Source organism: Sorex araneus, chromosome 4 (genome assembly GCF_027595985.1).
Source record: "Sorex araneus isolate mSorAra2 chromosome 4, mSorAra2.pri, whole genome shotgun sequence".
NCBI lineage: Eukaryota > Metazoa > Chordata > Mammalia > Eulipotyphla > Soricidae > Sorex > Sorex araneus.
Genome location: NC_073305.1, coordinates 89,033,603 through 89,047,528, shown reverse-complemented (window position 1 = coordinate 89,047,528; position 13,926 = coordinate 89,033,603). Strand labels below are relative to the sequence as shown.

Genomic DNA, 13,926 nt, shown 5'->3' with positions numbered 1-13,926 from the left:
TCTCAGCCCCGGGTCCCACACACCTGGTTTCCTCTGTTGGCTCCCCCATGTGTGAGGCTCATCTGATATCTAATAGCCTAGTTCTCCCTCTTAGAGAACCTGACAAACTACCAAGAGTCTATTGCCCACTTGGGAGAGCCCGGCAAGATCCCCGTGGTGTATTCATATCCAAAATACAGTTAACAGGTATATATACCTCTTGGAGAGCCCGGCAAGCTACCGAGAGTATCCCGCCCACATGGCAGAGCCTGGCAAGCTCCCTGTGGTGTATTTGATATGCCCAAAACAGTAACAAGTCTCACAGTGGAGATGTTACTGGTGCCCGCTCGAGCAAATCGATGAGCAACGGGATGACAGTGACAGTGATACAAAATGAATAACTAAAATTTAATGTAGACCAGTAACAAAGGACAAGGCACACTTCTAAGCCCTTGCATCTTTATTTAGTCCTTGCACCGACATTTGAAGGCTATTATGCTCATTTTATAGCCAGAGAAACGGACTTCCAGGAGTGAAGTAACTTGTCCAAGCTTACCTGTCTAACAAGGGATCAGGATTGGATTTTGAATGAAGTGATGCACCCAGTCACTTTGCTTCATTGTGATCCCGTGTCCAAGGACTGCAGTCAGGATCTCACTCATTTCCTCTGCGCCTCTGCTCATCTTTGCAGTGAAGGCTGTGATGGTGTTGAGATGAGGAATGAGAGCCCTTCTAAAATTTCACTGCACGATGGAGATTAAGCCTGCTGTTATTGTTACTGTTGGAACAAGGCAGTGTTTGACACTTCACTTGCAAATTGTCTCATAATTGAGCCTTTTATTTTGGTGTTTGGTTGGACTTTAGGAATGCAGATAGTTCTGTTAGTTTTCCACCAAGTCTTTGGCATAGAATGATTTTGATGAGGTTCTTATAGAAGATAAAATGAAACTGGACAGAAAGTGAAGTATGTCTCAAATGTATCCTTCCACCCCCCACTCCTCTTTTAAATGTCTATTGAGGATCGTCTTCTAATGAAAAATGATTGTACTCATCTTCTGAATAATTAGGTCAAGAATTAACGGCCCCTTAGGGGAGCTGTGTGGAATAATGATTGTGAATGAGTAAACAGTGTGGGCTCCTTATGTTAGAATTTGAAGTTTGTTGCACATTTTCCAAAATTCACAAAAGCAGTTCTTGTCTCTTATTATTATTGAATTGTGTTTTAGAGAAGATTAGACATTTTTTAAGAATAAGATTGAAGGGGCTTGAGCGATAGCACAGCGGGTAGGCGTTTGCCTTGCACGCGGCTGACCCGGGTTCGATTCCCAGCATCCCATATGGTCCCCTGAGCACTGCCAGGAGTAATTCCTGAGTGCATGAGCCAGGGGTAACCCCTGTGCATCACCAGGTGTGACTCAAAAAGCAAAAAAAAAAAAAAAAAGATTGAAAAAGGAAGAGAGAGAGAGAGAGAGAGAGAGAGAGAGAGAGAGAGAGAGAGAGAGAGAGAGAGAGAGAGAGAGAGAGCTCCTGCCAGGGGCAAGGAAAGCTGGGGAGTGATGGGAGGGAACCTGGGACACTGGTGCTGGGAAATGTACACTGGTGGAGGGATTGGTGTTGGAACACTGTATGATGGAAACCTAATCATGAACAGCTTTGTAAGGATCTATCGCACAGGGGTTTAATTTAAAATAAATTAATAAACAAAGTACAGCCAAAAACAAAAAGAAAAGAATAAGATTGAGGACTGGGGAGATGTTTTTTGGGGGGTGTGCGGTGTTAAGGCGATTGCATTGCTTGCACCTGAGCCCGATTCAATCCACGGGATCACATATGGTCTCCCCAGCACCAACAGGGGTGACCCCTCAGCCCAGTAGCAAGCCCTCAGTACCACCGGATGCAAAAGAGCAGAACACCAAATGCAGCTGTTCTGAAATTCACCAGTCAAGGGGCAGTAAGGTGCAACCTGAGGAGCAAGTTGTTGACCTACATGTCCTTTCGTACTGCTTGGATAGGACCAGGGAGCTGGGCGCTCCTGGTAGCTTTCGCACAACCCCTTCACTACTTGAGAATTGAGTTGTTGTTGCTCTATTTCTCCTGCGTAGGCCCAGCACGAGAAGATCGTGGCTCAGCAGCAGGCGGTCCTGATGGCCACGCAGGCAGCCCGAGCCTTGCTGGAGAAGCAGGGCCATCACCTGTCTCCTGAGGAGAAGGACAAGCTGCAGAGGAACATGACGGAACTGAAAGCGCATTACGAAACGGCACTGGCCACGTCCGAGAAGAGGATGAAGCTGACGCACTCCCTGCAGGAGGAGTTGGAGAAGTTCGACGCCGACTGCAGCGAGTTCGAACATTGGCTGCAGCAGGCAGAGCAGGAGCTGGAGAACCTGGAGGCGGGCGCCGATGACTTCCAAGGCCTAATGGCCAAGCTGAAGAGGCAGAAGAGTTTCTCTGAAGACGTCATCTCTCACAAAGGCGACCTGAGGTACATCACCATTTCTGGAAGCAGAGTCTTAGAGGCGGCTAAATCATGCGGCAAGAGAGACGGCGGTGACCAGGATGATATCGACACTTCTGCAACCCACAGAGAAGTCCAGAGCAAATTGGATCATGCCACCGAGCGGTTCAGATCTCTCTACTCCAAGGTAAATTTTATTTATTTGTTTATTTATTTATTTACTTTTTCTGTTAAGTCACATTCAAGGCATTGGTGTGCTTGGCTTCAATAGTTTGCACTTTTGCTCTCTTAACTTCTGACTCAGGATTAGAAACATTCTAAAAATCAAATCCAGGGAAATAAGATACTGGCATCCCGAGTCTTATTCATCTGCTTTCTAAAAGCTTCGTTTAAAGGTTTAGTGTTTAATGAGTTTTGAGAGTGATTTCATGGAGGGCCCCAACTCAAAAGTGCTAATACCCCACTTGACCACCAGGTGGCATGACTTAGTTTACAGAGCTACTTGATCAGTGGAAGATTTCTTCCTGTGGATAAGTGAGAGGTTTGTTATTTGGTGTGTGTTTGTTTGCGTTTTAACTGAGAAGCCATTTCCTTGTTTACACTACAAGCTGAAAAAATTAAGATGCGCAAACCACAAATGTTTTAGAGAGAATCACTGGCTGTTGTCTTTGATTCATAGTGGTCTGTGTACTTTTCCTTCTTGAGCAAACATGAAGAGGTGATATGTCATGCACCTTGAAAGTATTTACATCAAGTAGATTCATGGTGTATGAAGCCAAATAGGAGTGTGTTTTGTTATATCAGGTTCTTTGATGATTAATATCTAAATAAATCCTTCATTCTAGGGTAACACTCAGCCCTTTTATTTTATTCTATTCTTTAAAAAAATTTTTTTGTTGCTTTTTGTGTCACACCCAGTGATGCTCAGGGTTTACTCCTGGCTCTGCACTCAGAAATTACTCCTGGAGGTGGTTGGGGGACCAAATGGGATGCCGGGGATTGAACTTGGGTCAACCATGCGTAAGGCAAACGCCCTACCACTGTGCTATCACCCTGACCCCAACACTCAGCCCTTTTAAATATGTTTTGAGCTTGTATAAGTCTGGTACTAGCTCCTGATTTTCATGGTTACCTTTTGATTTGTTTATGGATACTTTCTACCCAAAGAAGTTCTTCGCCCTACCGTATTCACTTAACTTTTGCTAAAGTCCTTGGTGTTTTTCAAGTTTTATAATTCATCGGCTCTATGGTTAATCTGCCTGTATAAAATATAGTGGATTTTAATCCCTCACCCTTATTGTCTTTTGATTTTTTTTTTTTAGTGCAGTGTCCTCGGGAATAACCTTAAAGATCTAGTGGATAAATATCAACACTATGAAGATGCTTCCTGTGGACTTCTCTCAGGGCTCCAGGCCTGTGAGGGGGCAGCAAGCAAACACTTATCTGAACCCATTGCTGTCGACCCGAAAAATCTGCAGAGGCAACTAGAGGAGACGAAGGTGAGAGAGAGAGAGAGATAGGAGAGCGAGAGAGAGAGAGAGAGAGAGAGAGAGAGAGAGAGAGAGAGAGAGAGAGAGAGAGAGAGAGAGAGAGAGAGAGAGAGAGGGGAGAGAGGAGAGAGAGAGAAAGAGAGAGAGAGAGAGAGAAGGAGCACACTTGCCAGAGACCAGTGTCATTGGAAATCTGGAAGTCATCCACTTCTTTACACTTTTTTCATTGTAGTTTCGACTGTGAAGGTTTGGGACAAACATTGGGGAAAATAGACTTCTTTCACTAGAGGGAGTTAAGATGATTCCTTGTGGTCTCTTCATTTTCTTTCTGTTTCTCTTTTTCCACTGTTTTAGTGGTTTGACATAATTATGACACGTCACCTGCCTCCCAGCCCTCTCCTGTCCCCAAGAAAAACCACTATTTTCTGGGCCACTTGTTTTTTTGTCTTAGTATGCATTTGTTTGATTGCTTTTCTCCTGCATGGACCGACCTCCCTGTGACCAGGTGTTTTTCTCTGTTCTGTTCACTGCTTTTTCCTCAATACTTGGACAATACCAAGTTGTTGTATTGGCCCAGAGTTGTTCTCTGTAGTGATCAGTCAAACCAGAGAAAAGAAGAGATGTTGTCATGCTCAGTGTCTGAGCAGTCGGGTTGGGGTTCCTGTTGAGTATCCCCAGGATGCACAGAGATTCAGGCTTTATTCCAACCTAGAACAGGTCTCTAGAAACCAAACCGCTCTTTTAAATTGCATATGGCAATTTTTGACTGGTGGGAGTCTCATATCTGCAATGGCAAGAAAAATCTCGATCCTATTAAATTTGAGCATATTTTCAATTCTTATAATAAGGGAAGGCAACAATTTATTTTCCTTCCACATTATAGTAATTTTGAGCCTGAGAATTCAATTTCCATTTGTAAAATATGTTCTGTGATTTTTTTAAATTTTAATTTAGTTTAATTTTTTGCTTTTTGGGTCACACCCAGCGATGCACAGGGGTTACTCCTAGCTCTATACTCAGGAATTACCCCTGGCGGTGTTCAAGGGACCATATGGGATGCTGGGAATTGAACCCGGGTCTGCCGCATGCAAGGCAAACACCCTACCCGCTGTGCTATCGCTCCAGCCCCTATTTTAATTTTTTTTAGTAAGGTGGAGAGCCATTGTTCATTGTTACTGTAGCTTGAAAATAAACACTATCAGTTAAACAACTGCCCTTAGTTTGACCTTTTAGCTAGTTATGGAGTCAAAAATCAGTATTGTGCTAGTAGTAGCCCTGAGTGAGGCTCAAGTTAAGCATTGCCTAACACCGTAAACCTTTCTGGATGAAGTGAAGTCCTTCACTCGGTAGATGAGTCAGGTTACGCCCAAAACAGGGAAGAGGGGAATGGAGTTAAAAGATGACAGGCAATGAGAAGAGGTGGGATAGGGTACTAGGATAGATGCCAACACTGCATTACACTTGGGTGTAATGCCTTGCACCCACGTCAGCTGCGTGCAAGGCAAACGCCCTACCTGCTGTGCTATGGCTCCAGCCCCCGACAGTGAATACTGTAGTGTCAAGAGAGAAGGTACTGTGAGAGAGGGTATTTATATTGATAGGAAATGCCAAGAGCTTTAAATAGTTTTAATTTCCTATATTCCATTCAATCAGAAAGTTGGGTTTTCTTAGGATAGGACACGATATAAAATAGAAACCACATTTTTTCACATTTCTAGAAAACTGATTCTGCTCTGTATAGGAGTAATTTTTATGGGAATATAGAAGAAAGAAAAGAAAAGCTCAAAGGAATTATACGGATTTTAAATTAAGTAGATATCTGGTTAATTATAAAATAGAAAATGTTCCAGGATATAAGACAGAGAAGACTTCTATAACTCTAAGACGCAGCTAAAGAAATACTTAGAAAAAATGTAAAAACCCACAAGAGTGTCTCAAAGGAGAGTGAATTCTAATTAAGTTACAGCATAATTTTAAAAAACTGTGTAATTAAAGTCATTCCTGACATGTGCATATGTCTCCTTAGGGATGTGTAAGAATATATTTTCATGAGAATTAGGTAGTCATTTCTTTCATTTCTATTAACATCAGATAATATTTTAGGAATCATATAAAACAATGTAAGACTGACTTAAAAAAACTCACCTAATCTTTTCCACATTTATACTGACATCTCCTATTTTTAATAACTGGGATTTAGGGGTACCTCACTGATTGATCTGAAATCATTTCTGTGTAGTTACACCTTTTTAGCATCATTATTGCTCACAGAATTGTTAGCTCTCTGGACAGTAGGTGCCACCGAACTGGAATGACATTACTCAAGATCTGTGTCTTGGAAAATTAGTGAGCAGAACAATTGGCTCTATCCAAGGCTCAGAGAGACATTCTGAGATGTCGGTACCTGCCGGGGGGCTAGAGCACTATCAGAACTTGTGTATCTCCTCAGCCTGCACTGGGATCCCTGAGATGATTTGAGGTCAGAATATTTGAGGAGCCTCAGTACACTCAGATGGATATGCCCTCAAATACCCTTAAAAGGATAAACTTTATAAACATCCCTCTTTTCTGGTCCAGGAAAGAAAACCAACACCAAGACCAGTTATCTTGCAGCATCCCCTTGTGTTCATATTTAACTTACATCAAAATCAGAAGCATTCATGTTTTACTTTCATTAAAATCGTACATAAAAATAACAGGGGTACCATTTGAATAATTTGCAGCTTCATTACAAAGCAGCAGTATAAACTAGTGTTATAGTGAAGGTATAACCAGCCCCATGTGAGGGAGTAAAAGATACTAACTCTTGAGCATAACAGAGAGAAAAAATGTGGGCTGTTTTGAGGAGAACAGAAGGATCTATGGTGCTTCTTCTGTAATCTACTTCTAAGATGTATTATTATTATTTTTTATTATTTTTAACTTTTTCTTTTTTAGTGTGTGTGTGTGTGTGTGTGTGTGTGTGTTTGTTTTGGACCTGGCTGGTGGGATGCTTGAGGCTTGCTCCTGGTTCTGTGCTCAGGGAGCCATATGTATTGGTGGGCCAGAGTCAGCTGCATGCAAGGCTAGACTGTCTCTCCAGCCACACTTCTGAATTTTAAGATGGCATCTTTGGACCATCTTTGTTCTTTCACGTTTTATAGGATCATGATAACATACATTCTTTCATTCAGTAGACATTTGTATGGCAGGCCCATCACTTGTGATCACACAAATCTCAAAATCCCTCCTCTCTTCTTGGGGATCTCACATTATAAAAATATTTTTTAGGAGAGCGATGGGAGTGGTAAGTAGTGATGGTTTTATAGAAGGGACAAATGGTGTCTACTGTAGAGTATTTATTGGGGGTTCCCAGGAAAGGGAGAAAAAAATTATACTTTCAAGTAAGAGAAGAGGAAGACTTCCCAGCAAGCGGAGCGTTGAAGGGTAAATACAAGCCAGATTTAGGATGATGGCGGGGATGGGAGTGGGGGTGCAGGTTACATGCAAAGTTGGTTTCTAAGAGATGTTAGGACATGAGAACTATTAGGAACAAGGGGTTCAAAAAAAGCTGTGTGGTTAAACATTTTTGGAAGGTGGCAAAGATAAGATTGAAAATAGAATTAGGCAATAGATTTTATGGACTGTTTTTTATGACATCACCAAGGTTACACCTTTATCACAGAAACCATGGAAGCTATCTAAAGATTTTAGAGAAGGGCAGGAAAGATATTACAGGGGTGAAGGTGCTTGCTTTGAAAGATATTACAGGGGTTTGGGGCTAGAGCTATAGCACAGCAGGTAGGGCGTTTGCCTTGCACGCAGCTGACCCGGGTTTGATTTCCAGCATCCAATATGGTCCACCGAGCACCGCCAGGAGTGATTCCTGAGTGCATGAGCCAGGAGTAACCCCTGTACATCTCTGGGTGTGACCCAGAAACCACACACACATAAAAATATTACAGAGGTGAAGGCACTTGATTCGAAAGATATTACAGGGGTGAAGGTGCTTGCTTTGCATGCAGCTGGCCCAGTTCAATCCCTGGTACCCCATACAATTTCCTGAGCCCTTTTAGGAAGTATCTCTGAGCACACAGCCAGGAGTAAGCCCAGAGTAAGCCCACATTCAGCCGATGTGGCCCAAATAAAACCTTACCCCTCATAAAGAGAGAGGGGAGTGATATAGCAAGATACACATTGGAGATCAAAACACACCGTGGGGAGCTTTATCAGGTGAGAGTCTGGGACCCAGGAGCATAGCCCGGGAGCCCTTTTCAACAGAGCAAGAGAGCGTCCTGCTATGACGGAGGACTGCAGCGTAGAGATCTGACTGAACCCACATTTGTAGTCAGGAAAATTGCCAAGTCTTCAGGGTTGATTTGTGTCTGCTAAGGGGGTTGCTCCAGAGTCTCTGAGGAGCTGTGGGTTTACAAGTCGAATGAGATGCAGGGCCAGAAGGAAGTGCAGGTGTAGGGGATGAGATAATGAGCTCGAGTTGGCCTTCTGAGCATTTGGTGGCGGTGCACAGCCAGATGGAAACACTTGTGAAACAGTTGGAAACCGGGCCCATGGCCATGGATGAGTTCATCTACAGTTGGATGTGGGAACTTGAGTTTGAAATCTGAATGAGAGACAGGCTGGGAGAGAGGCCTGCACACTTGGTGTGAAGGGAAAGCTGAGCAGGGGCCTGGTGTGGGTGGACAGTCCATTTGGATGAAAGAGTTAAGGGTTACGAAGACTTCACCGTGGTTCCTGCCTCTTTGCTCCTCCATCCTTGCTGCTGAACTGTATGTACTTAGTAAAGAACCGCAGGGACATATGGACAGCACATTCCGTCTAACTTTGCTGAAGCCGTTGACACTCTTAACCTTCTTCACTTTCTCTCCCTTTAAACTTTTAAACGTAGAGTGCAGCTGGGCACGATTCCATCTTCCTCATTACGCTTGCTCTCCCCCTACCCTCATCTCCTAAATGGAGGTGCACTCCAGGAACCTTTGGGGCTTCCTTCTCTGCTTTTCTTGGGTTTTCTCTCTTTGGAAGTCTCACGTGGATCTTGACGTCCAGTGCTTTTCTTTAGGTCTGGTTCCAGCTTGCATTGCCTTTTTTCCCCAAAATTTTCAATTCCTATCTCCCCCAACCTTTTCTGGTTTTTCTGTTTTCCCCAGCTTTCCTTCATTCCAGTTTTTGCTGGGGATCAAATGGAGGCCTTTATATATTTATTTAATTTTTTGTGAAATAAAAGCAGAATTTGGATTTTTTTTTTTAGAAAGGGGAAGTAGGGAGAGAAAGTGAGAGAGTAACGTGCTCAAGAGAGAACACAGGCGTCTCCAAGGGCGGAGAGAGCCCCTACACACACCCCAGCATATAGATATGAAACTGTGAAAGTGTACATCTCAAGAAGGGAGTTGCAGGTGGCACATGTACTTGGCACCACATGTGTTCAGCCACGTGGGCACAAGCAGCATATGGTCTCGGGTAGCATATACGCCAAATGGAGGCCTGTATACTATACGAAGCTCAAAAAAGCTCTCTATAGTGAGTTCTTCTCGCAAAATTCTGATTCACTCCTAAATTTTCTCCCACTTTGCTGATGACCTCCACTAACTGCCTAAGAATGTTGGTGCATCATCGCCTCCTGACCCTTGTTCAATGTATCTGTTTCTTAGTGTTGTCTGGTAGAGCGATCTGGGAGAGGAATGTGTTCTATAATCTTCTCTGCCTGCATGGTAGCCACTAGTCATGTGTGGCTATTTAGCACCCAAGGTGGGATGAGTACCAGTGACCAATTGATTTTTTATTGATTTTAATTAATTTAAACTTTTAAAAGACATGTGTGGTGAGTGGGTTCTGCATTAAGACAGAAAGCCCTGCTCTAGATGGTCTTTAAGTCTTCTAGGCTCTTCCCAACTCTGTAATCAATTTGACTTTTCCTTGTTCATACAGGCCCTTCCTGCTTACTGCTGTAGTTGTCCCTGAAATGATGCTTCATTTCTTTCTCATTTAATTAATCCCACTCAGTGTTAAAAATTTAGCCTGAGATAGCTTGAAGTATGTTAACTCTTACTCAGACATCTTAAGTGACTTTGATTGCTACAGGAGAACATGTAAACTCCTCAGCCTGACATTGGGAGCCTTTTAATCCTATTACTATCTATTCTCCCACAAGCTTTCAAAATGTAGTTTCATTTTACAGTTCCTCTCTTAGCTTTCATAGCACCCTCTCCTGAACCCTGGAGCTCTGATCACTTTTTGCTCTACACCATGTGATTCTTGGGAATAAGTTGCTGGGCCAATTTTTAAATTTCCACAAACCATAATAAAACATTTCACAAAACGTTTTTAAATTTGTTAGGTTTTCAGTAACTTCTGTTGAAGAAAAAACAAGTATGACTCATTAGTAAATAAGGATCTACTGAAATGTGAATCTTCTTTAGAGGGTGCTTTTTTTCTTTTTTCTTTTCTTTTTTTTTTTTTTTTGCTTTTTGGGTCATAGCTGGTGGTGCACAGGGGTTACTCCTGGCTCAAGGACTCAGAAATTACTCCTGGAGGTTCTCGGGGGACCATATGGGATGCTGGGAATTGAACCCAGGTCAGCCAAAGCAAAGCAAACGCCCTACCCACTGTGCTATCACTCCAGCCCCAAGAGAGTACTTTCATTAGATCATCGGACCTCTTTCCCTAGAGAGGTCTGGAAAAAAAAATTTTTAATTTATTTTAGTGAAGCAAAACAGTTTTTGATGAGATGACTCAAAGGACTGCTTTTCTGTCGAAGCCCTGAACTGGAGAGAAAACCTGCTCTATGTAAAGGAATTATGCACAAAGGAATTATCGGAGAAGGGCGACCCCAGAGCAGATAGTTTTAGTCTAGGTATTATACAAAGCTTGGACTTGGCAATTGGGGGAACTCAGGCTAAGGATAGAGGGTTTAGAATTGAGAATTGGGTCAAATCATCAGGATCATGTCCTTGGTGGTTTATTTGCACACTAAATTTGTATTATCCAGACTGCCTAATGCTTTTGCTAATGCCAATCTATAACTCACCTTAGTTCTTAGAATAAAGAACTCAGTAAATTTATAGTAAAATTTTCTTTTTTGTGTCCGGTTTAACTTTGTCATCCATGAATAATCTCTTTCATGTTGGAACTTTGCTGTGTGGTTCTCTTGGAAGTAACAGAAGCATGTTATCCTCTAGGCGCTGCAAGGACAGATATCAAGTCAGCAGGCTGCTGTTGAGAAACTGAAAAAAACAGCTGAGGTCTTGTTAGATGCCAGGGGGTCTTTACTGCCCGCTAAGAATGATATCCAGAAAACATTGGGTAAGTGTCCTTGCCTGCTTTCCTGGAGGTAAATTTCAAGTGAAGATATTCCAGTAGAGTTGGAGAAAATTTGATTCTTCTGCATTGTGTAACCTCTGTCCTTTCTCTTCTCAATCTGAGAAGCTGGGCTTTGGCAGATGTATCAGAATCCTTGAGAGTAGGGACTGTACTGTTTAAATGTATATTTAAATTTTAATTTCATATTTAGAAAATGTAACAGAAAGTCTTCATTATGTAATATTTGCCACAGGAAGTAGGATTTAACAAGCATTCTCTTCATTGATGGTTTTAGAAAGAAGCAATCTTTTCAACCAGTGGCCACAGTCAGATTTCTGGGAGATGTGTCTTTATCAAAAGTGGAAACATAGGTCTAGAGATTGAGAGTTAGAGTGTTGTACCCACTTCACTTTATAGAAATCTTTGAATGGTCTCATAGATTCAGTTATTCAATATTTCAATGACACTAGAACTTGTATCCAGTTAGAGTGGTACTTTTGCACCCACTAGCCTTAAAATTTGTTGTTCATTTCCTTAGAGAATAAATTAATGTGGCCATTTAATCTACTCACAGAACTTCTAATACTTAGTGATTTTTATTGGTGTTGCCTACTGTCTTGTTGAAATTTTGTTTTGACTTCATTTCTTTTTATAATATTTAGTGTGTTGTTACTACAGATTTCTTTATGTAAAAAACTTAACACAGCAGATGATCAGACATATGTCTTACCCCAAACAGAGCATCAACTAAAATCTGAGTTGAAATTTTAGGTGAAGAAACTTTGCTCTTCCGAACCATTCAGTAGAAAGAAATCTTTGTCTTTTACAGATATCCAAACTTTTTTGATCATGTACCATCAAATAATTTTCACTATGTACACCTGCCTGTCTCTATATGTATTTATAAATTATGCATGCATTTTACTATGTGCATTGCAGTATTCAAGCAAAATATTTAAAATGCAAGATAGAAATATGAATGGAAGGTCTAAATTATTTTCCTGTGCTTTTGCCATTGGCATCCTTGGGTGTGTAGGTGTATATCTCTGACCCCTGAACTATATCGTCTGTCTTTTTTTCCCTTCTTTCTATTCCCCTCCCTCCCTCCTATCCATTCATCCTTCTTCCTTCCTTCTTCCCCTCCTCATTTCTGTTTTGTTATGATTTTAAATATATGATTTAACTTTTTAAGTTGGATTCCTTTGGTTATGAATTTCAAATACATCTTTCAACTTTTTTTTTCAATCTTGGTGGGAAACACCATGATTCACCTTAGGGTATTTTAAAACAGAACATAGCAAAGCAAACCTTGTTATTAATGTTTCCCAATCGTTTTGGACTAGATGATATTGTTGGGAGGTACGATGACCTGTCCAAGTCCGTTAATGAGCGAAACGAGAAACTCCAGATAACTCTGACCCGCTCGCTGAGTGTCCAGGATGGCCTGGATGAAATGCTAGACTGGATGGGGAGTGTGGAAAGTTCTCTGAAAGCACATGGCCAAGTGCCCTTAAACTCTGCTGCTCTTCAGGACATCATCAGTAAAGACATTGTAAGTGACATTTTACACTGCAAAACACTGCTTTTTAGATGGGGAAAAATACTTTTTTTCAATTCCAAGAGCAAATAGAATGGAGGTATATTTCAGGATATGAAAAAAGAGATGTTCCCTGAATATAACTGCAGAACGTAGTGCTTGCATACAGATGATTTTTTTTCTAAAGGAGTGACAGAAAGAGCTTTGTGTACATCTTTCTGAGTATTATTCACTATCGAGGGCTTGTGCATACATTGAGTCCTTGTTAATCGTTGCTCAGCCAGCTGCATGTGAAGCTAATCAGATCAATCTTGTTGCTGTCTAGTCTTTTAAAAATAAAGACCATGGCTAATCCCTAGGCTCCTTTCTATCCCAGGGGCTGGCAGGGAATACTCACTGCCTGCCTCCATCAGGCAACTGACCAGCTGTTCTCTACTCTTCCCCAAAGAGATTTGGGATGAGGTGCCTCCAGGGATAGGCCAGGCTTGTCAGTCCATCCCAACCCTTAGCCTTCTTTAGGTTGCTTCATCTTAGGCTGTTACGCACAGTAATTTTTAGAAACGGACATTCTTGGTAAACACTATGATAAAACACATGCACTGGTTTCTTTCAGTTGTTGGAGCAAGATATTGCAGGTCGTCAGAGCAGTATAAATGCCGTGAATGAGAAAGTGAAAAAGTTTATGGAAACAACAGACCCATCAACTGCGTCCTCGCTGCAAGCCAAAATGAAGGACCTGTCAGTCCGGTTTTCAGAAGCAAGTCATAAACACAAAGAAAAACTTGCCAAAATGGAAGCACTGAAATCCAAAGTAGAACTCTTCGAGAATCTTTCAGAAAAGCTGCAGACTTTTGTAGAAAAAAAGTCTCAGGCCCTTACTGAGGTAGATGTACCTGGAAAAGATGTCACTGAATTGTCCCAGTATATGCAGGTTTGTCTTTTTTTTATATGCACTACACAGATCAAGCATACTCATAGTTTAAGATCAATTCACACATTCATTGGCAAAGTATAGTTAGCAGCCCTCATTGTAGTTATGGATAGAAGTGTACAGCTCTATGTTTCCCTCTTTAAAAGAACCTCACAGCCCATCTTCTCCTTGAAGTCCTTGTTTGTTGACTAGCCATGGAAGCCTTCTTTCACATGTACATTTTGCACATATTATAGACAAT

General features: G+C 41.8%; 1 protein-coding gene across 10 annotated transcripts in view; it reads left to right on the top strand.

Moving 5' to 3' along the window:
- Positions 1 to 13,926, top strand: part of DST (dystonin) — a 558,535-nt gene that overhangs the window by 423,300 nt on the left and 121,309 nt on the right. For all 10 annotated transcript variants that reach the window (XM_004605867.3, XM_055134251.1, XM_055134257.1 and 7 more), the window contains 5 exons: positions 2,082 to 2,621; positions 3,757 to 3,933; positions 11,097 to 11,220; positions 12,561 to 12,769; positions 13,368 to 13,685. In XM_004605867.3, the coding sequence (XP_004605924.2) occupies positions 2,082 to 2,621; positions 3,757 to 3,933; positions 11,097 to 11,220; positions 12,561 to 12,769; positions 13,368 to 13,685 (1,368 nt within the window). The remainder of the gene's footprint in view (positions 1 to 2,081; positions 2,622 to 3,756; positions 3,934 to 11,096; positions 11,221 to 12,560; positions 12,770 to 13,367; positions 13,686 to 13,926) is intronic.